Source organism: Spea bombifrons, chromosome 10 (genome assembly GCF_027358695.1).
Source record: "Spea bombifrons isolate aSpeBom1 chromosome 10, aSpeBom1.2.pri, whole genome shotgun sequence".
Classification (NCBI taxonomy): Eukaryota; Metazoa; Chordata; class Amphibia; order Anura; family Pelobatidae; genus Spea; species Spea bombifrons.
The window spans coordinates 5,267,602-5,291,365 of NC_071096.1; the positions used below are offsets into that span (position 1 = coordinate 5,267,602).

General features: G+C 41.4%; 1 protein-coding gene across 1 annotated transcript; it reads right to left on the reverse strand.

Annotated features, from left to right (window-relative positions):
• Positions 1-1,209: 1,209 nt before the first annotated feature.
• On the reverse strand, positions 1,210-14,233 carry EHF (ETS homologous factor). Its single transcript, XM_053448600.1, has 9 exons — positions 14,130-14,233; positions 7,391-7,490; positions 6,620-6,856; positions 5,545-5,604; positions 4,807-4,866; positions 4,661-4,729; positions 4,237-4,302; positions 3,203-3,398; positions 1,210-2,057 (listed from the first exon to the last, which is right to left on the reverse strand). Exons 2-9 carry the CDS (start codon positions 7,485-7,487, stop codon positions 1,958-1,960), a joined length of 885 nt encoding a protein of 294 aa, XP_053304575.1. The 5' UTR covers positions 7,488-7,490; positions 14,130-14,233; the 3' UTR covers positions 1,210-1,957.
• Between the last annotated feature and the right edge of the window lie 9,531 nt (positions 14,234-23,764).

The window sequence follows — 23,764 nt, forward strand, 5'->3', positions numbered from 1 at the left end:
TGTCGATCATAACGGGAAACGTTTAATTTAATTGTAATTTTGGAAAATGACCACACAGACGGTTTAAGCGATTTTGCTTCAAAATGTATTTTTTTTATTTTACAGAATGTCAAAACACATTAGCCCTTTATCAGCCATAATAACAGAATACGGGTTAAAATATCACATTGGAACCAAAAACGCTCTAACTTCTAAAGTACATTTTAAAACGTTAGTCCTATGGAGACGTCTAAGTTACCTACCCGATCATCCAGACACTGGTAAGGAAAGTTAGAAAAAAAAATAAGAGTGGGATTTAAAGCCCAGGTACCTCTGACAGCCCATTGGCAAGTAAATGGGCAGATCTTGGGAAAAATTAAGTGGAGAAGAGTGAAAAACGGGACAAATATGAACGTTCTTGGGAACTCGGATCTGTTGGAGAGTTGGGTACCGCAGCTAATTAACTGACCTCCGGGGGGCAGTCTTTGATGATGGGTTTTGGGCTCTACTCAATAGCCCCCGGGATCCATCAGATTTCCCCCACGCCTGTGATACCAAGATGAATGCTGAGTGTTCTCATTGGTTGTCCAGTCATGGAAGATCCAGTAAGAAGTCCAGGCAAAGCAGGATGAGGCACGTAGAGTACCAAGAGCTTACACTTCATATGAAAAAAATGATATATATTATCAAATACATCGGACCAAATCTAGAGGTAAGTTGATTGGAGAGGGGATTAAGGACAAGGCAATCTTGGCTCATCCTTAAAAAAGCCACTGATCACTTTATCTCCTTATATTATTGCCCCTTAATAAAGTATCACAAGCTATCAACCCTTTATGTGCCAGAACAGCATATAATATGTACACGTGGGCACCACGATGACCTTTATTGTGTATTTATCACAGAGGAACCCCTATATTACCCAAAAAAATATCAGCCACCCTCAAGCATTTTAATTAAAAAAAAAACAATATGGATTTGTCTTTATTTCTTCTTTTTTCAGGGTTCTTCATTGCATGTCTGCACTAAACACTATACAGAAAAAATACATCCTTCATATTTTTTGGTAAAAATAAAATAAAATATTATTATATTTACTTTTTTAGCCATTGCCAGCTGCTCCCTTAACCTAAAAACTCAAATCCCTCCAGCCACCTTTTGCCACCAAAATATTCCACGTAAGAATTCATCAGCCCTTTACATTTTGATGTTGGCCTTTCTACCAAACTACCTGGGTTTGACCCGGAGTCTCTGGGTAGGGTGATGCTTCCCTGGGTCTCCGGGTCACTTTCTTCTTTTTTTTTTTTTCTTGGGCATGCCTACTCCTTACTCACTTTCCCTCCTGCTCAAGACTATCTAGGCATGGCCTAAAACACTCCACCAAAAGAGGGAGAGCTCTGGGAAGTTCTTCTGTATGCATGGGCTAGACACAACCTTAAGTGAAGAATACTTTGGAACAGGTGATCCGTTCATGCACAAAAGCCAACAGGCGCCACTTCTCTGAAGTTAGGAAACACAACAGCTGATTTGCTGAATGAGAGAAATATGTGAAGCAAATAAATCTTATTTGTTGATCCTTTTAATAAAACCGGCCCAAATGTTTGAGGACACGTTATAGGGTGTTTGTGTATACACAGGAGGTGACGCTGAGAATTATTCATAGGAGCAGGTGGCAGGAGGCCAGCTGAACACTACATACTTTATAATACAAACTTTTCATTCATCTTATAACAAAATCTTACGATTCCCACCCAAAAAACCAATGCGGTATATCAATAACATACAATAATGCCACATTTCACAGAAAACTGTGTACATGTCTCTTCCGAAAAATAAAAGAGAAATAGCTTCATCAGCACCGACGTCTGTATCGTTCCTTTGAAGTTATTATTTTCTTCTTCTTGTTTTTTTTTTTTCTTATATATCTTTTTTTTTTTACATAAATAAAATTGTCTTTTCTTCCAAATCCGTAGGGGCTTCAGCTGTCATTTTCCTTCCATCCGCGAGCGTTCTTCCCGAACTTGTACACTAACCTTCTGCCGTCCACGCGCTCCAAGATCTCTCTCTTGTAATAGTACCTGAATGAGGGATGGTCAGGGTGAATGAATGGGGCAAAAATGCCAAAAGCCAAAATGTTTTTCCGACTACATTAACCTTTTATGAACCAGGGCTGTTTTATGCTACAGGACCAGAATACATTTTTGAAAAATCTTAATTTTCAGAAAAAAAAACACATTTATTCACAGTTCTAGAAGTACATAAATTAGACAAAGCCAGGGGGGGTATATATATATATATTGCCATTATATTGGAAACCACCTTTATCTTGCTATAAGATTTTTATTTATTTCAAGTTTTCTTATTTTTTTTAACCCCTTAAGGACAATGGGCGGTCCCTAAACCAATTGAAAACAATGCATTTTGAGCCTGTACATGTACGGGCTTTGTCATTAAGGGGTTAAATGTATTTGTTTACTTATTTATTTTGACTTTTTAAACCCTACCTTGCACTAAACATCCGTCGAACCCTATCTAACAAACTCTAGCCACCCACCAGATTAATAACACAATATAAACTAGCAAATAAATATTGCAAAAATAATAAATATATATATATATATATATATATATATATAATTAACCTCTTAGGGTAAGGCTAAAAAAAGGATAAAATTGAAAAACAATTGTATCAAATAAAATCTTGCTTGGCCCTTGGGGGGGACAATGTATTATTTTAAAATCTTTCAGTTGTTGCTACTGGTAATTACTTAAGGCAATGGGGGACATCACACGCGTTAAAAAGAATTTGCATGAGCGTCTTTTACATACTTAGACTGTTAAGCCATACATTTAAATATAAAGATTGCTACATACACACGCGTAGAAGGAACACCTCGTTATGAGTTATTCATGCGGCATGATTAGAAAATTACCCCGGCGTTGTTCTACTTAGCGTGGCGTCTATTTCAGGGTTTAGTTAGGAGCCAAATGCAAACATTTTTTTTTTTTAGAAGCCAAGAAGGGAGATTAATAGACAACTGGGCCACCCTGTAGACGCCAGCAGTAAAAATTTTAAGCGTAGTTGCCAGTCCTTAATTATTTGTTAAATAAAATTTGCTGTGCTGGCAGTCATGATCGCTTGGGCTTCTGGGTATCTGGACACTGCGACCGGAAGCACAGCAGCACTTTACGGCTGCTGTAAATAGAAGTACGTGTTGCTTACCTCATGGCGCGGCTCAGCTTTTCGTACGTCATGCTGCTGTTGTTTTTCTTTTTCCCCCACAGCTGAGCAACTGCTTCGGACTTCAGGAACCGGAAGACCCCCTCGGATCGGTCTTCCCATTTTATCAAACCGGGGTTTCTTTCTGGAGTAAGCAGGATGTCCCGGATAAATTCCCACAAGTGGGTGCCCCGGGGGTCTGCGCAGAGAGAAAGCGTGAAGTAGGGTATGGCGATGTCTGATGGAATTGTTAGGTCATGTATGTATGTTTGATCATGTATACAAGGGATCCACCGGACAGAAGATGATCTACTGTGCCCCTATTATTGGCTGGTGTATAAATTATATATACCCCTAGATTACTTTAATTGGTTGGTGTATAACTGCTATATTTCACTGTGTTACTGTGATTGGATGGTGTATAAATGATATAATCCACTGTGTTATTGTGATTGGCTGGTGTATAAATGATATAATCCACTGTGTTATTGTGATTGGCTGGTGTATAAATGATATAATCCACTGTGTTATTGTGATTGGATGGTGTATAAATGATATAATCCACCGTGTTATTGTGATTGGATGGTGTATAAATGATAGATCCCATTGGATCCCTGTGATTAGCAGGTGTATAACTGCTATATTTCACTATGTCACTGTGATTGGCTGGTGTATAAATGTCATTGCAATTGGCTGGTGCATCACTGTGATCAGCTGATGTAGCGATCATGATTATATGACTGTGATTGGCTGGTCGACCCCAGCCTGCTGTATTATTAGTTGGTGGATCACTGCGAATTTTAGTGGGTCACTGTAATTGGATAGTAGATCACCGAGATCCCATGTTGGGACTGCTTTATGTGTTACTATGGGAAGAAAAGCTGTCTCGCATAGAGAGAAAACCATTAAATCCATTCCGGCGCTCAGTTCACCTGTTTTCATGAATGGCACCTGTCTTACACCTGCCCCCACATCCTGTCTCTCTAGATAAAAGCCTTCCACTATTCACGACTTCTGGCATATTAACAATCACTCACTGTGCTTCTTGGAGCCGGGTTTCTGGGGATGGTCGTGAGTTTTCTTTACGTCAGCCTCCACATGCTCTGAAAAGACAAAACGCCATTGTTACCGCGTGAAGCCGCCCGTGCCAGGAGAGCCCTAACGGAGACGCTGGAAACTTCCATATAGAAAGCAAACAAAAGTTCACCTTAGGTCTGATGCAATGCAATCATTTAACCTTTTCTATACTCCCAGAGACATAAAAGGGAACACCAAGTGTTATTGGGTTTGAACCTCTATCCAACCACATGGAACAAAGTTCCAACAATGAGGTTTATCGTATTAAACTGTGATGTCACACAAAAAAAAATAAACACATCCCAAGTTCTATGTCCCATCTAGGGCCACATCATGCCCTACTTTCGCATATAGTACTCTCTCTCGCTGTCGTGTTAGACCCACCTACGGCGTAGGGATTAGACGATGCCACGGACAGCTGATTTCGACAAAATGCTTTGTCTTCGTAGAGTTCTGAAACAAGCAATGGATTGAAATTAGATTCCCATCTCGTGATGATGTCACTAGAGAGTAAGCAGAAGAACACCCACCTTCATAGCTGTTGTCGTATAAGTAGCTATCGTCTTTCCAAGGGGTGATTGAATGGTGTTCTGGACGAAAACAAAATGAGTTTAACTTGTTAGACGTTACGGGAAACATGATCCATCAACATATTTATTTATCATAAGGATCCGTTACACAGTTCTATAAACAATGAGGTTTAGCATTCATACAGTTTGTTTTTTTCCCCAAATGTTTCTCCCATATCTGAAAAATGTGGTAATTTGAGTCACAAGTGACACTCGTGACATCATAAGGCCGATCATGCGTTGTGATGTCAGCAGGGTGGAAACGTACATGTGGCCTCCAGCCTTAAAGGGCCAGCACTTGTGTTTAAGTGTGATTGGGTCATGTTTCTCCATAAAAGATCAGCAACACCTCTAGATAAGATTAGAGGAATGAGTTAACGATAATAACCCTTGAGGAGCTTCGTTCCTCACGTTCCTCACGGGACCCACCGCATGGTGTTATTGGCTTGGACTTCGTTGATGATGTCATTACCCGTCACACATGTAATTTCACCCTTTAAAACGTATTATTGGTTGGGGAAACTAGAGCGACTAAGGCTTTGTGCCGAAACATTCCCGTTTGTGGAATTCGAAAGACCCTAATTTGGGAGAAACTCGGCCTGAGGTCACCCCAATATTTACAGTTTTTTTTTTTTAATTTAGCCTTTCATTGGCAAAGAAAACGTATTATTGTATATAGTAAAAATATATTAACCATACCTGCTTGTTCCGTCTTTATGACAACGTTGAACGTCTGCAGCATTTGGCTATCACAGTGACCTAAAAAGAATTAATACGGTTTAGAGCGTAAACGGAATGCAAATAAAAAGAAATAGAAATAATTTAAAAAAAAAAAACAATATCTGCTGAAAAAGAATCTTTACAGTAAAAGTACCAAAGCCCCAAAATATGCAAATCTATATGTTAGCTTTTGTAATCAACCGGATCTAATTTCATTGATCACAATAGACCTATTATGCAAATAAATTGTTCTAAACAGTTATAATGAGTGATAGGTGTGAGTAGAAATCGAAAATGCTATAAGAACCTTCTGTAACGTCTTTAACCCCTTAATGACAAAGCATGTACGGGCTCAAAATGCATTGTTTTCAATGGGTTAAGGGACCGCCCATTGTCCTTAAGGGGTTAAATAAAAAATGTGTATTTTTATTATTATGTGAGCAGGTAAAACAAGGTCTAATATTGGAAATCTGCCAAATTTAATGTTTATACATTTATTGCAATAATGTTGCTTCACGGTCTGGGAAATGAGCCAAATTAAACTATGTTCCATTTTACCAAATGTGTATATATATATATATATATATATATATATATATATATATATATATATATATATTAGAAAATCTAAAAAATAATAACAAAAAAAACATTTTTCCCAATAAGTTCCCGAAGTGGTATGTGATTCACCCTGCAGATACCCAAAGGGTGCGTTGGATGCACCCCATCCTCTCATCCTCCACAATTTACAGGTTAGGGCGTTAGATATGTTTTTTATTTAGACCGGTGTGGCATGGGCTCCATGTCTCTCCTTAATTTCAGTTAATCCCCTATCCCAATGGGCAGGGTGTGGGTTGCATAGGTGGGCTGTATGCCCCTCAAGGGAATTTTTATCCATGCAACTTGAGTGTTAAAGTCTATGAAGACAAATGTGCGTACACTTAGAGGATGCTCCCAGTCAACCCAGGACATGTGGTCACCCTAGAGAGATAACCTAGATGAAGGACCCTAGGAAGGAGGCTTTCTTGCTTTCTATGGTGTCTTGGTTACCCACCGTGCCACTTGAGATGCTGCACGTTGTTGTATAGGATGTGCCCAGCCGAGCCGGCTGCTTGGGTGAAGTCCTGGAGGGTCATCCCACACAGAAGCTCCCCTGTGATGTCAAACTCCTGGAAGGGGATGCAGCTCGCGTCCAGCTGGTTGGTGTCCATGAGCTGCTGCAGCCATTCCCAGACGTGGAACTTGGTCCAGTATTGAGGGTGAATCTCATGCCACTGGCCACTGAAGAATCCTACAGAATACAACACATCTTAACAAATCATACATGACGCATGAAGCCGTGTATGCTGAGACCAGCAGATTAACCATTTAGATAATGTGAGACTATGGGTGGAAAACGATGTCTAGGGACCCATCCCTTGTTTCAATTAAAAGGCTGATACAATGAGAAACATTTGGTTTGATCGTGTAAGAACAAACTTGATCAATGTTTCATAAAGTATCTATTTTTCATTTCTATTCTATATTCTTTTAATCCTGGTACTGAGTTGATTGAACACAATGAGACTCAAAATGGGATGGAGTCCTATAACCCAGCTAGTGTCCCATTACATCACATCCATTATTTATAAGAAAAGTGGGACTTCAACTGTTGGATTGGAGAATCACTGATTTGAGGACATTCTTTATGTTATGTTCCGTGGAGTGCGGGGGTTCTTAGAAGCTGAGAGGGGGATCTTATTGGGTACAAGAGAGTCATTTCTGGCCCACAAATTCATAAACATGACTTTGTAAAAACCATAAACCCCAACAAAAGCTTTCTCACCATCACACGCAGTGTAAGGGCCGGTCCAGGCAGGTTGGTGGGTATGAAGATTGGCGCTGGGGTTCATATTCATGTTGCTGTGTCCTTGTAAAATCATGATCTGTGAAAATAAAGAACAAGAACATAGTAAAAGGCATGGTGTTTAAAGAGACATAACAGAGAAAACAGAACATAGGAAGATGCAATTAAAGATCATTGAGGATAGGAAATTCTGTGCGTGTCATTCACAGTGAGCGCGCTCTCATTCAGGCGCAGGGTGTCACTTATCAAAGAATGATTTATTCACTGAACTGTGAATTCCAAGATTTTCTACTAGAATACATCCAATCCAGATTTGGTGAATCTCCCTCTGTTTTTTTTTTCACCTAATCCCCCACCATTCTCTATCTGTCGTTGAGCGCGTGATCCTTGCCTTACTGCTGGAAGTCAGGAGTCAAAAAACACAGACAGACACTCGGAGAATGAAAAACAACGATGCTGAAAACCCAATTCTATGTATTTCTGAGTTTGTGAAATAAGCGGCGTCTGCTCTGTTTCAAAAGGAAACTTATTACTGATTTTTACAGAATGGAAAATATTATAGATGCCCCATAATGCCCCATTCTGTATATTAAAAAACCTCTAAACACAGAAAGTCTATTCTGAATATTTCTTTATGTCTATTATGCTAAATGTATTCCTTCTATTAATATTTGGATACATTTGATACAATGCATTTGTATCTTTGGCTCAATATGACCTTGAGTGTCCTTTAGCACTGGCTGGTTTCTGACATAACTGGGGCGATTGGGGAAAATAACTCGGACAACCAGGATATTTAAATATTCCTGCCATTTTTTGTTTGCTTACAAGCTGCATTTGACCTTAATACTATGGAGAATGCGTGGTATGACATCATAGGAGATAACAAAATTGCTAGTCATCCCCTAATGTTAACAGCTTCTGCATGCATTCCATGTTAGAAGTAAATGAAGTTAGCTAGTGAAAAACATATAATTTACACTACCGTTCAAAAGTTTGGGGGAAATGTCCTTGTTTTTTAAAGAAAAGCTAATTGTGTCCATTAGAATAACATGAAATGGATCAGAAATACAGCACAGACGGGGTTAATATTGTAAATGACTATTAATGACTAATTAATGATTAATGGCTATTTAATGGCCATATATCAGCCTTTATCACTTCCATCACTCCTGTGTTCCAACGGCCCTTTATCACTCCCATCACTCCTGTGTTCCAATGGCCCTTTATCACTCCCATCACTCCTGTGTTCCAACGGCCCTTTATCACTCCCATCACTCCTGTGTTCCAACGGCCCTTTATCACTCCCATCACTCCTGTGTTCCAATGGCACGTTGTGTTCGCTGATCCAAGTTTAAGTTTAAAAGGCTAATAGATCGTCAGATCTTTTTGTAATTATGTTACAGCCAGAAATGTCCTTGTTTTCCATTAAAACAGCTCAATGACCCCAAACTTTTGAACTGTAGCGTGTATCGTGTATCGTGTAGCGTGTAGCGTGTAGCGTGTATGTAATACAAAGATAAGACCATAGAAGGTCGGGAAATGTCACATATTGACAAGCTGGTCTGCAGCAGGTAAGTGACCTTGATTCGTGTACAAGGTTATAATCTGAACCTTTTCACAGAGGTAAGAACGAATGATCCGGTTGGGTTTAGGTCGAGGTTGTGCATTTCATTCTCTGAATTCTCTTCAATAAGCGGGAGTCTCACGCCAGACCCCTGTGCGTGTCGTGCGAGTCTCATGTTTCATGTAATGTTTCCATGGCTGTTAATTAGGCTTATAATCCACTGAAGCAATAAGGGCAGGTCCTCCGTGTGCAATACCCACTCGCTCACACAATGTGCTGTTTGTGTACGTGTCCGGGAGGGCCGTTTATGGTGACATCTAAAGGGACGTTTAAAGGGAACAAGAAGGTCGATCCTTTTAACAGAGAACCTCATTTTACCTTCATAATAAATATCTTATTCTGCTGTTTTCTATTTTAAACCAGTTCTAGGTTTTTACCCCATAATATAATGTTTTCAGGCCCCTGCATATTAGCCGTTTGTTTGAGTTATCTGACCCCCGATCTACTAAACAAACTCCTCGACTCCTTATCATACTGCCTGTGAGAAACAATAGAATGACTCAGTCTTAATCACCAAGCAGGACTCTCTGACTAATAAAAGTTTACGGAGGGACTGACTTCATTAGCATTGCCATAAAGCATCAGCTCGGTGTAGGGCAGGGAAAGCCACCCAAGATATCACATGACTGACGACAATGGCGGCCTCCATTCCAAATCTGTTTACTTCCTGAAACGTTTGAAGGGATTCCATGACCGACGCGGCATGACGGACCGCAGAAACACATGTTTTCTACAATAGTTTCAACGAGGCAGAAAGTAGCATTTACCACCAGTTTTTGATTATGGGCGAAAGTTTTTGCCAACCTAAAGTCCTTTCATGCGCCATTCCTTCAGCATTTACCCCGGGGGGGCATACAAAGGACGCCATACTGCGTCAATATTTTATATACAGTGGAGAAATAAAAACAATCCTTGGTCCTAAGAGCTTACACTCTACAATAGAGCGCTTTTAAGTTAGATTTGTCGATAGCTGCACCTCGGTCCGTTGGTTTATTCAACGACCTTTTTGCCGTTCTTGGTGCTGTGGAACCGCGCATGATGGAGCTACAATGACGGTGCGGTGCCGCGTATGATGAAAGTGTGTGCTCGCCGCCATTGTGTCTGCGCAGGGAGACAGAGATCTGAGCGCGCGGCATTATAAGGCGTCTTGTGTTTGTGGGATATTGTGTATTCATTAGCCCGGGTATATGAGGCTGAAGCCCACGCTGAGAGCGGCACTAATCGGCCGTTGGCCGGGTAACTGTTTTCTTATGAATGCCGCTCCTGGGGCATTATCCAGCGGAGGAGTTTGCGTTGGCAGCCCGCGCAGGTCCCTGCACCTGTTCCTCCGCTCCGATAGCATCTCACGTAAGCTTTGATGTGCGGGAAATAAACACTGAGTGTAAAGAAAGACATCTGCCCAAACAGCTCCAGCCACTTCTCAGCTATACCTCCGTAACGGCTGCTGTTAACTCTTTGATGCCTTTTTTTATTTAATGTCTGGAAGTCCGTGTGTGAAGGTTCTAGACTTAGACAGAAACGCTAGAAAGCTATGCCTGGAACAAGGAGAACCGATGCTATACGCAAGTGAGCGAAATGCATTGGGTCGGTGGAGATTGTAGCTCATACAAGGCACTGTATGAGTAAGAGTCCCCGCTCCCGACGTGTCCTCGCGTCACCCTCCGAGACACATCTGTCACCTGTCTGGTATGGACGGAACAAGCAAATAATGTAAACGACAAAGTCTCTGCTTTCCGTCTCCTATCTTATATCGATCACAGTCTCTGATTAAAAGGAGGTCCGATTACAACATTTCAGACGTTTACTTAAATGGCTTCCACTTTTATCATCGACCAGCCTGAGCTATCTGAGGACACTCCAGTTCTAGACTGGTCAACCAACACTTGCTGGACTCTAGGACCAAGACCTAGAAAATCTAGCACCCCAGATGAACCCCCGTTCCTGGGTCTACTTGTTTGCTACCGTAGGGAAGAACATAATAGAGTAGCCCCTAGCGGCCCCAGGCAGGGGCTGATTTTGCCTATAAAACAGTCCTGGCCCGAGGTTCTTCTCCTCCACGCTCCCCTCTTACGTATTCCATTTCGTTTGGAATAGTCTGTGTGTTCCTTATCATATTTATCTTCACGTTACATACGTCATGGTTCTCACATACCGTATAACTTCTATTTTACGAACCGTGTAACTTCACACAATATAATATTTGCCGTCTGCCGATATAGATTTTATATGTTTCACCACATCCTCCTACATGGGATTAATGATTAACTCCTGCCGTTTACGTACAGATCTAATGTAACATTTTCACTTACAAGCGCCTGCCGCACCCTATTTTATACGCGTTTTCCTGTTATCTTAGCCATTTTATTAACTCAATTATAAACACTTCTCAAATCTATCCATATAAAAGACTTCAGCTACAAAATGCAATGATTGCTGATCCGCGGGGTCTCCGTTATTTGCCAACGTTTGGTAAGAATAATGTTCTGTAAATATATTTAATATAAAGTTTCAGATTCAAAATGGCGGCACTTCCTAAACAAAAAAAAAAAAACATCTCATCCCATAACGCGAGGCCTACATGATTAAAATTCTAGGATTTGCTCTTTTATTATAACGCAGAACCAAGACTGGTTGACATGAAAAGTTGCTAAACAAGTTTATTCGCACCTTTTGGTTATTTCTGTAAGTAACACAACTTTTTATTCTTTCATGTTTCTCAAGAATATAGAAGGCCTTTCCATCTTGAGGTTAAAAAAACCCTCAATATTATAGCTGCCCATAGTAAGGTTTGCTAAGGACCAGCCTGAAAAGAGAACTGTATCGGCCAATGGATGTCCTCTTTGACCAATGTCCACATTGGATAGTACATAGGTCAATGTAGGTGGACTATGACATCATAACTCCATCCACTGGTGATGTCAGGGCCACCCGATTAACCAAGCATGAGCTATTTGAGGACACTCCAGTTCTAGACTAGTCAATCAACACTTGGTCTGTTGTTAGACCCTAGGACCAAGACATAGGATATCTGTTACCCCAGTGTATTTAGATATAAATGGCTTCTTCATGTATTTTGTGTAGGGTGGCCACTGGCTCGCCAAATGAAGGGGAAGAAGGAGGGCATATTTGGCCATAAAAGCCACTGATCTATCAGCTCCTCCAAACTCTAGACAACCACTTGAGGTCTGCAAGCCTTCACTTCTCTTGATGGATAACATATAGCCCTCAAAATAATCCAGCATGAGGTCCTCCTACTGAAGACAATATCACAATGCCTTTTACCTGACCTGAATTTAATACACATTCAAGAGCGGTGAGTCTTCTGTATATAATGGAGAAACATTATCCTCCTAGAAAACAAAGAGTTGGCACTGTCTTAAACAAAAAAACCTTCACCGGCGAGTAAAAAACAGGTTAAACCTAAAGTATGATCCAATATTGCCACGAAGGATCAGAAATACCATTAAGCAGTAATTCTTTACGGTGTTGCAAAACAATAGAGTTATCTGATAAAGACCGGTTTCTACGGAAAAAGAGACAACCGGAACTCTCTGGTCTCTCATAATAATGATTATTGTTACGCGGCCAACACATCACCCTGACTGAGTTGCCGTTGGTCTTCAAGTTGAATGCAAACCTCACTGATACAAATCCACATCATCGGAACCCTGTAGATCTCACCAGATCTAACCCTGAACTCAGCAGCACCAAGCACCATCATAGAGAACTTCATACCTTTACTAAACTTAATAAGAACCCCAGCGCAGGTAGACCTGCGATATTCCCAGTCTACGGTTATCAAAAAGAGAATAACCTCGGTGGGGGGAGGACATTAAACCATTCAGAATTTACAAGATTGGGATATATTTCAAAGGTCCTAAAGGTCCTAAAGGCAAGAAATCGACGATAAGGCATGAACTCATTCAAATGCTACGCTTTAATCCCAAATCGTTACTCAAACAAAAACACGATGATGGTGAGAGACAATCCCTAATAAATAAATAAAAAATAAATAAATGTGCTCCCCATAGATTCCATCTCTTAATAAAACATGGAAAAGGGATTAACTGAATACTTTACTTAAATTATTATTATTATTATTATTTATTGGTTTATATAGCACCATCAAATTCTGTAGCGCTGTACAAGGGGTAGACGGGACATAACAAGTAGTATATAACATAACACTATGACTTACAGAGACAACAGGTGAGGAGGGCCCTGCTCAAAGAGCTTACAATCTAGAACACAGAGTATATGGTTGTTCTGGGCTTGTAGTGTTAATTAAGTTATAAAAAATGTATAATACAGAAAGATTAATTTTAGAAATCTTAGCAGATACAAAGCTGTCCATTTATTATAAGCACAATATTTTTATTAACTCTTGTCTGTGATACATTGTATCAGCCAACGTATTCATTGTTACAACATAAAGTCACAGAAGCTTTAAAGACCTCAAAGATTAACTCTTAACTCTCTGCCTCCTCTAGTACCCATTCAAAAATACCCATTATCATGGATTATAAAAGTTATAAAAATAATAACAATTAAAAGAGAAGAATGAGGGTCAAGACTGTTCATTGTGTATTATTATTATTATTATTATTATTTTTATTTTTATTATTTTATTTATTTTTTTGCAATATCTCATGAAAAAAACTAATTTATTTAGATTTCTTATTTAAGAACAAATTAGATGAAGTTCTTTTTTCAAGTGCACGTTAATCCTGTTTTTTTCTCACAAACGTGAATTTCATGTGACATTTAAATAATAAACACATACATGCAAATAGATACAAAATAATTGGATGCAGAGAAATAATTCTAATCTAATTAATTAATTAATCAATGAATTAATTAATCACAATACAAATTGGACCGAAGTACCCCCCCGGACCCCGATCATTAGCTCCCCAGGAGGTACACTAAGCGTAGATTGAGAAACACCGACAGTCGTAACTCAAACCATAGCATTCAGAACTCGAAAAGCCCACGCACACTCGTGTTTTAAAATCAGGTCCAGACGTCTCATTTAGTAGCCAGCCAAGCTTGTACCCAGTGAGCAGCCCTACACACATGAGTGACACTTACCTGAGTGCAGGTGCTGACAGGGACAGATCACACGGTGCCCGGGCAATTGCAGGTATAATGTCAATACTGTTAAAATAGCAGCACACGCTGCGACTACACAACAGATATGATTAGCATTGTTAAATATTTGTGACAGACGCCGAGCACGGGCAATTATTCAGCCAATCAGCTATTTTTCTTTTGCCACTTCCTTTTACACGTATATTTATATATATATATATCTCGTCTGGTCGCAGCGCAATAAAAAGAACGGCAATCATTTGCATTTGGCACCTGAAAGCTACATAAACAGGTCTGACTCGGTGACGCGGAGAAGTGGTTTGGAGAGGGTGAAGGCGGGGGGGGGGGGCATTCACCTTTCTTGTTAATCCTTAATTTATTCCACTATGAAAGATCTTTTATATAAACAACACACCGCAGTCTGTCTGCTTCATACGCCTGCACAAACACGCTCGCACACACACGCTCGCACACACACACACACGCAGGTTAAATACCCTCGCTGTATTAGCCTCTACCACTTCTACTGGGAGGCTGTTCCACGTATCTACCACCTTCTCAGTAAAATAAGTAATGATTCAGTTGACCTATATGTATCTAACGATAAGCAGTTTAGATGGTAACTTACTGGTCAGGAACTTACCTTTATTAATATGAGTTTGAAGGGAAACAAGGAAAGACTGTGGGTAACCAAGCCGCCCTGGCACTTTAAGATCAGTGGCCACCAAATGACGTCTGTGCAGCCACAGTTTATTCTAATATACTAAGGCAGAGTACGGCCATCAGCATCCAACAGGTGCAGGACTCAAAAGTAGCAGTAAGGGCAACTTAGGGGGTGCTTCCGGCCAGCGGCCGGGGAGTAATTTCTCCCGTAGAAGAAATATAACAGATTTACCTAGACATGTTACGCTTTCCTTGCTGTAGAAGCCCCCTGGGGTTGATTCTTCCTAAAGCAGAGTGAAGCCAATTCATTTAAAACATAAACCCCCAGTTTAGTGAATAAACCCCATTAGAGAGGTTTTACCTCGGCTTTAACCGGCAACGTTATGGCATAAAACCCAAATCCCAAACCGTTTACTGGAGTAACAGATCCTTCTGACTGTGTCTGTAAATCTTCCGCCTGGTGTGTTTATATCTGCGGTTATAAATAACGCGTCGTGAATAAACAAACGTCCGTCCTTTATCTAAAAAAGGGGAAGGTCGTAATAATTACCACATCGATAAAACATAAAAGTGCGTATTTTTTATAGGAGACAACAATGATCAGTTTGATTTATAAAGATCTGTTCCGTCCGCATATACAATGCACTTGGCCAGGTACGGTCAAGAACTGCGTTCCCGAAAGAAATGGGACAGAAGTGGGATTAAAAGGCCAAGATATTCATATTTCATCCCAATGATGTCACTGTAAGTACTGACTAATATAACTCAATAAACGTAATAACATTCCACAAGTCATAACCAACCAGGCCGCGGAGAGACCGCCATAGACACACTGACATGACCGTGAAGAGGAACAACACCCAAGGGGGCCACACCTAGAGAGTCCTCCAGTCTGGTGACCCAAGATGATTGCCTGAAGACTACCAGTAACCATGCTAGGATACCCTAGTAAATCTACAGCAGATGCAGACATGGCGGTGGGGGGTGAACATTAAAGCCATTACTCCGTTGTTTAACGGGGTGTGTGGAGAATTAGATTCCATGATCACCTCGACAATCACCATGATTACCGGAGGGATACGTTCACAATATGCGGTATCTGACAGGACTTTTGTATCGAAGGGAGACGTGAGCTTTATACCCAACCCCGTTCCTTGCACGCAAGTCTGGCAAAGACCCGGTATTGTCTGCCATTGTATCCAAGAACCAGGTGATCCAGACATAAAAGTACGGGAGATTTGGTTTCAGTCAGTCTGCACTTCTTTGCTGCCTCCCTGGCTAAAGGACATAGCTGTCCATCTTAACATGTATGTTTTAGGAATGACTAACCCTTGTCCCTTCTCTTTTAGTGGAATGATATCAAAGAAGACATTCTTCTGTATGTGGAAATAAATAGATATTGTGTTCCAGAAGAATATATATACTGGTATATATATATATATATATATATATATATATATATATATATATATATATATATATATATATATATATATATATTATTATTATTATTATTATTTAATTATTATTTTTTTAATTTTTTTTACAAGGGATAATTACCAAAGGTGTTGGCCATTAGAGAGGTTTGTGCAAATTGGTTAAATTGGAAGCCAATCTTCTTCTAGTAATATGGCTATTAGTCACGATTTCATTACCAGACGTTTGGAAACCTGGAGGTAATGAGAAGAAAAGTTGCTCAGTGCCAAGGAAGTAAATGTCAAATGATGTAGGTCAAACACGACACCCGCAAACACGGATATGTATCAATGTATCTCGTTTTACTGTCCTAGAGGTCACAGAATAAGCAAGGTAAACAGCCGTATGGTGGAATTCTAATACGATGTCCTGGTAATAAGGCGAACGGCTCATCAGTGGTGAGACTCGACGGACCATGGAGGAGGCTGGGAGCTGCAGCTTCTCCCTAAGCTTAGTATTTAGGTATTAAAAGAACAAAGTACTTTAATATGCATTATTCTTTGGTGAACCGAAGCAGATTTAGATACCAAAAAAAATCACCAAAAAAGAGTATAGTAAATAAAAAAAACAGTATGTAGAAATACAGAAACTCTAGGACCCATGTAACATAGCCATATTTATCAATGCATTCTATTTGGAGGTGTTACTTGAACACAGGTGACATGGATAAGAATATTGTTGACCTCTGGAACTATGGGCTTTTTTCCTATTGAGAATGTTATTATTGGAACAATCCATTGGGGGCACTTCTTCACTCTGCCTCCATCCTGCCACCTTGTTTTTGTAATAAGAGAACAGCGCCATCTTGTGGCACAAACAATAACTAAACGCAGGTTCTGACCAACCCTTACCCCTCCTGCCACACAGGGGCTTTAAATTGCTTGAGGGTCTTGTTGGGTTAAAATGTGCTGCAGTCCCACTGATTCAGCTCCTTGGTAAGCAATGTAGCCATGAAAAATTAGACAGGACTCGCCAAACTTGGGGTACTTTGACGTAGCGGCGGGCAAAGCGATATCCGGCCATATAGTGTGATGGAGACCCCAATATTTATGCCGAAGATAGGTGTTTTCTGAAGGACAATCGCTGGGTGTGCGCCAGATTCTTGCTTCGTTTTAGATAACTATATCAAATACACCGGTATTTACGAAACAAACACGTACTGTAATTGCTCAATAAATGTATATTTTTTTGTTTCCTGATTACGAGAGACGCGCCTGCTAACCCCACACCTCGGCAGTCTGGTTATTATTATTGTGCAATATGATTCATTAAAAAGAATCAGCGTTTCCTGTAAGGCTGGAGCAAAATATCCCGCAGGCAGCACTATTAATTTAAATGGAGACATGGAGATTGTCTACAGGGGCCGGACGTGGGGCAGGGGCCATTTGCCCTCTGAGCTGGTCTAAAATGCTTTAGAAAGGGCTGATCCCACCAGGAAAGCAGCAGGGTCACGAAATGCGATGTTACGTTACCCAGGGGTTAAAAGAGAGGCTTCTCGCCCAGTATGTGTGAAAAGCCAGAAAGAAAGCTTTGGGTGAGAGGGAGTGAGTGTGTATGTATGGATGGATGGATGTTAGAGTGAGTGTGTATGTATGAATGGATGGATGTTAGAGTGAGTGTGTATGTATGAATGGATGGATGTTAGAGTGAGTGTGTATGTATGAATTGATGGATGTTAGAGTGAGCGTTCAAAGGTTTGGGGTCACTGAGCTGTTTTAATGGAAAACAAGGACATTTCTGGCTGTTACATAATTACAAGAGGGCTTTCTGATGATCAATTAGCCTTTTAAACTTAAACTTGGATCAGCGAACACAACGTGCCATTGGAACCCAGGAGTGATGGGAGTGATAAAGAGCCATTGGAACACAGGAGTGATGGGAGTGATAAAGGGCCATTGGAACACAGGAGTGATGGGAGTGATAAAGGGCCATTGGATCACAGGAGTGATGGGAGTGATAAAGGGCCATTAGAACACAGGAGTGATGGGAGTGATCAAAGCCTCTGTAGGCCTATGCAGAGATTCCATTAAAAATCAGCTGTTTCCAGCTACAATAGTCATTTACAGCTTTAACCCTGTCTGCACTGGATTTCTCATCCATTTCATGTTATTTTAATGGACAAAATGACATTTCTAAATGACCCCAAACTTTTGAACGGTAGGATATATATATACACACACACACACTACCATATTGGGTGCTTCCATCCAGTGGCCAACCAGGCATTTGCCCAGAGTGCCAGACGCTGGTTGGAAAATAGTCCTACTGTAGAGCCTGTCCTGATCAAATCGGGGCTGTTGGTAGCTATTCTGTGGTCTATAGATAGATCTATACTGTCCTTCATAAAGCTGAAAAAAAACAATTCTAGCTGGTATAGAGAGCGGGTCGTGTTCATTTCTGATGCAAATTTATTAAAGTGGAGAAATCTGCAGGAACATTATATTGGTTGCCGTGGTGACTGCACAAGGTTTTTTTTTTACCAGTTTGCACCAATATTTGTGTTTATAAATATCTCTCAGAGTTTTAGGTTCCAGTCTCTTATAGTTTGCCGTTTCATTACAACTTTATGTGACTGCGATGTGATTACCCAGCGGCAAAATGTCCCTTGGACTTACATTTAAGCATTAATAACAACTGATCATAAAATGGTTTGATGAAAGAGTTAAATGATTGGAGAGAGCGTGGAAGCCATGGGCGAGGTGTGCGTGATGTGCGATGATGTCAGAGAGCTCTGACGTAAGCATGGCACTAGAAGTGTTTGTTTTGGAAGCAGTCCACGTTTTGCCTCCTTAGGTTAATGCCAAGTACACTTTATTGTTGATCGTCTTGCAAAAGCTCCTTTTAGTCAATAAACCCTTCTGAATGGAGGAGCCAAGAAAGCATTTCAGGTTTGTTAACGATTTCATCACATTTAATCAGAGCAAATGTGGGGAATGGTGGGAATGGTAAACCGATCAGAGCACGGAGACACGGCGGGGCACAAAGAGCCGCAGGACACACTAATACCCCTTTATCAGAGACAGAGCGAGACGTAGAGAGCCACAGAACTCACTAATACCCCTTTATCAGAGACAGAGCGAGACGTAGAGAGCCACAGAACCCACTAATACCCCTTTATCAGAGACAGAGCGAGACGTAGAGAGCCACAGAACTCACTAATACCCCTTTATCAGAGCGCAGAGAAACCTCGAGACACAGAGACCCACAGAACCATTGTTTATATATATGTGTCAGTGTATGGTGTTAGCAGTTGGTGTTGGTATGTGTGTGTTGGTGTTAGTGTATGGTGTTAGCAGTTGGGGTTGGTATGTGTGTGTTGGTGTCAGTGTATGGTGTTAGCAGTTGGTGTTGGTATGTGTGTGTTGGTGTCAGTGTATGGTGTTAGCAGTTGGTGTTGGTATGTGTGTGTTGGTGTTAGTGTATGGTGTTAGCAGTTGGTGTTGGTATGTGTGTGTTGGTGTCAGTGTATGGTGTTAGCAGTTGGTGTTGGTGTGTGTGTTGGTGTTAGTGTATGGTGTTAGCAGTTGGTGTTGGTGTTGGTGTGTGTTGGTGTCAGTGTATGGTGTTAGCAGTTGGTGTTGGTATGTGTGTGTTGGTGTCAGTGTATGGTGTTAGCAGTTGGTGTTGGTATGTGTGTTGGTGTCAGTGTATGGTGTTAGCAGTTGGTGTTGGTATGTGTGTGTTGGTGTCAGTGTATGGTGTTGGCAGTTGGTGTTGGTGTGTGTGTGTTGGTGTCAGTGTATGGTGTTAGCAGTTGGTGTTGGTATGTGTGTGTTGGTGTCAGTGTATGGTGTTGGCAGTTGGTGTTGGTATGTGTGTGTTGGTGTCAGTGTATGGTGTTAGCAGTTGGTGTTGGTGTGTGTGTTGGTGTTAGTGTATGGTGTTAGCAGTTGGTGTTGGTATGTGTGTGTTGGTGTCAGTGTATGGTGTTAGCAGTTGGTGTTGGTGTGTGTGTTGGTGTCAGTGTATGGTGTTAGCAGTTGGTGTTGGTATGTGTGTGTTGGTGTCAGTGTATGGTGTTAGCAGTTGGTGTTGGTGTGTGTGTGTTGGTGTCAGTGTATGGTGTTAGCAGTTGGTGTTGGTATGTGTGTGTTGGTGTTAGTGTATGGTGTTAGCAGTTGGTGTTGGTATGTGTGTGTGTTGGTGTTAGTGTATGGTGTTAGCAGTTGGTGTTGGTATGTGTGTGTTAGTGTTAGTGTATGGTGTTAGCAGTTGGTGTTGGTGTCAGTGTATGGTGTTAGCAGTTGGTGTTGGTGTGTGTGTGTTGGTGTCAGTGTATGGTGTTAGCAGTTGGTGTTGGTATGTGTGTGTTGGTGTCAGTGTATGGTGTTAGCAGTTGGTGTTGGTATGTGTGTGTTGGTGTCAGTGTATGGAGTTAGCAGTTGGTGTTGGTATGTGTGTGTTGGTGTCAGTGTATGGTGTTAGCAGTTGGTGTTGGTGTGTGTTGGTGTTAGTGTATGGTGTTAGCAGTTGGTGTTGGTATGTGTGTGTTGGTGTCAGTGTATGGTGTTAGCAGTTGGTGTTGGTATGTGTGTGTTGGTGTCAGTGTATGGTGTTAGCAGTTGGTGTTGGTGTGTGTGTGTTGGTGTCAGTGCATGGTGTTAGCAGTTGGTGTTGGTGTGTGTGTGTTGGTGTCAGTGTATGGTGTTGGCACTTGGTGTTGGTGTGTGTGTGTTGGTGTCAGTGTATGGTGTTAGCAGTTGGTGTTGGTGTGTGTGTGTTGGTGTCAGTGTATGGTGTTAGCAGTTGGTGTTGGTGTGTGTGTTGGTGTCAGTGTATGGTGTTAGCAGTTGGTGTTGGTGTGTGTGTGTGTTGGTGTCAGTGTATGGTGTTGGCAGTTGGTGTTGGTATGTGTGTGTTGGTGTCAGTGTATGGTGTTAGCAGTTGGTGTTGGTATGTGTGTGTTGGTGTTAGTGTATGGTGTTAGCAGTTGGTGTTGGTGTGTGTGTGTTGGTGTCAGTGTATGGTGTTAGCAGTTGTGTTGGTATGTGTGTGTTGGTGTCAGTGTATGGTGTTAGCAGTTGGTGTTGGTGTGTGTGTTGGTGTTAGTGTATGGTGTTAGCAGTTGGTGTTGGTGTGTGTGTGTTGGTGTCAGTGTATGGTGTTAGCAGTTGGTGTTGGTATGTGTGTGTTGGTGTCAGTGTATGGTGTTAGCAGTTGGTGTTGGTATGTGTGTTGGTGTCAGTGTATGGTGTTAGCAGTTGGTGTTGGTATGTGTGTGTTGGTGTCAGTGTATGGTGTTGGCAGTTGGTGTTGGTATGTGTGTGTTGGTGTCAGTGTATGGTGTTAGCAGTTGGTGTTGGTATGTGTGTGTTGGTGTCAGTGCATGGTGTTAGCAGTTGGTGTTGGTATGTGTGTGTTGGTGTTAGTGTATGGTGTTAGCAGTTGGGGTTGGTATGTGTGTGTTGGTGTCAGTGCATGGTGTTAGCAGTTGGTGTTGGTATGTGTGTGTTGGTGTCAATGTATGGTGTTAGCAGTTGGTGTTGGTATGTGTGTGTTGGTGTCAGTGTATGGTGTTAGCAGTTGGTGTTGGTATGTGTGTGTTGGTGTTAGTGTATGGTGTTAGCAGTTGGTGTTGGTATGTGTGTGTTGGTGTTAGTGTATGGTGTTAGCAGTTGGTGTTGGTATGTGTGTGTTGGTGTCAGTGTATGGTGTTAGCAGTTGGTGTTGGTATGTGTGTGTTAGTGTTAGTGTATGGTGTTAGCAGTTGGTGTTGGTGTCAGTGTATGGTGTTAGCAGTTGGTGTTGGTGTGTGTGTGTTGGTGTCAGTGTATGGTGTTAGCAGTTGGTGTTGGTATGTGTGTGTTGGTGTCAGTGTATGGTGTTAGCAGTTGGTGTTGGTATGTGTGTGTTGGTGTCAGTGTATGGAGTTAGCAGTTGGTGTTGGTATGTGTGTGTTGGTGTCAGTGTATAGTGTTAGCAGTTGGTGTTGGTGTTAGTGTATGGTGTTAGCAGTTGGTGTTGGTATGTGTGTGTTGGTGTCAGTGTATGGTGTTGGCACTTGGTGTTGGTATGTGTGTGTTGGTGTCAGTGTATGGTGTTAGCAGTTGGTGTTGGTGTGTGTGTGTTGGTGTCAGTGCATGGTGTTAGCAGTTGGTGTTGGTGTGTGTGTTGGTGTCAGTGTATGGTGTTAGCAGTTGGTGTTGGTATGTGTGTGTTGGTGTCAGTGTATGGTGTTGGCAGTTGGTGTGTGTGTGTTGGTGTCAGTGTATGGTGTTGGCACTTGGTGTTGGTGTGTGTGTGTTGGTGTCAGTGTATGGTGTTAGCAGTTGGTGTTGGTGTGTGTGTGTGTGTTGGTGTCAGTGTATGGTGTTAGCAGTTGGTGTTGGTGTGTGTGTTGGTGTCAGTGTATGGTGTTAGCAGTTGGTGTTGGTGTGTGTGTGTGTTGGTGTCAGTGTATGGTGTTAGCAGTTGGTGTTGGTATGTGTGTGTTGGTGTCAGTGTATGGTGTTAGCAGTTGGTGTTGGTATGTGTGTGTTGGTGTCAGTGTATGGTGTTGGCAGTTGGTGTTGGTATGTGTGTGTTGGTGTCAGTGTATGGTGTTAGCAGTTGGTGTTGGTATGTGTGTGTTGGTGTTAGTGTATGGTGTTAGCAGTTGGTGTTGGTATGTGTGTGTTGGTGTTAGTGTATGGTGTTAGCAGTTGGTGTTGGTATGTGTGTGTTGGTGTTAGTGTATGGTGTTGGCAGTTGATGTTGGTATGTGTGTGTTGGTGTCAGTGTATGGTGTTAGCAGTTGGTGTTGGTATGTGTGTGTTGGTGTCAGTGTATGGTGTTAGCAGTCGGTGTTGGTATGTGTGTGTTGGTGTCAGTGTATGGTGTTGGCAGTTGGTGTGTGTGTGTTGGTGTCAGTGTATGGTGTTAGCAGTTGGTGTTGGTATGTGTGTGTTGGTGTCAGTGTATGGTGTTAGCAGTTGGTGTTGGAATGTGTGTGTTGGTGTCAGTGTATGGTGTTAGCAGTTGGTGTTGGAATGTGTGTGTTGTGTCAGTGTATGGTGTTAGCAGTTGGTGTTGGTATGTGTGTGTTGGTGTCAGTGTATGGTGTTAGCAGTTGGTGTTGGTATGTGTGTGTTGGTGTCAGTGTATGGTGTTAGCAGTTGGTGTTGGTATGTGTGTGTTGGTGTCAGTGTATGGTGTTAGCAGTTGGTGTTGGTATGTGTGTGTTGGTGTCAGTGTATGGTGTTAGCAGTTGGTGTTGGTATGTGTGTGTTGGTGTTAATGTATGGTGTTAGCAGTTGGTGTTGGTGTGTGTGTGATTGATTTTGGATCCCTACCAGTAGTGAACATCTAATCTGCTAATAACAGTTGAAAGCTTCTAAGTTTGGAAAACATTACAGGCCACCCGTTTTTTTTCCAGAAGGATTCTTTTTCAATACATAAAAATATAAAATATTACCAACATTAGGACATAGATGGGAGGGATCTGATTAGGGCTAATGGGAAAACTGTTGTCAGACTGAAGCTGCCGATAACGAATATAAGATAGAGAAGAGAAAAAA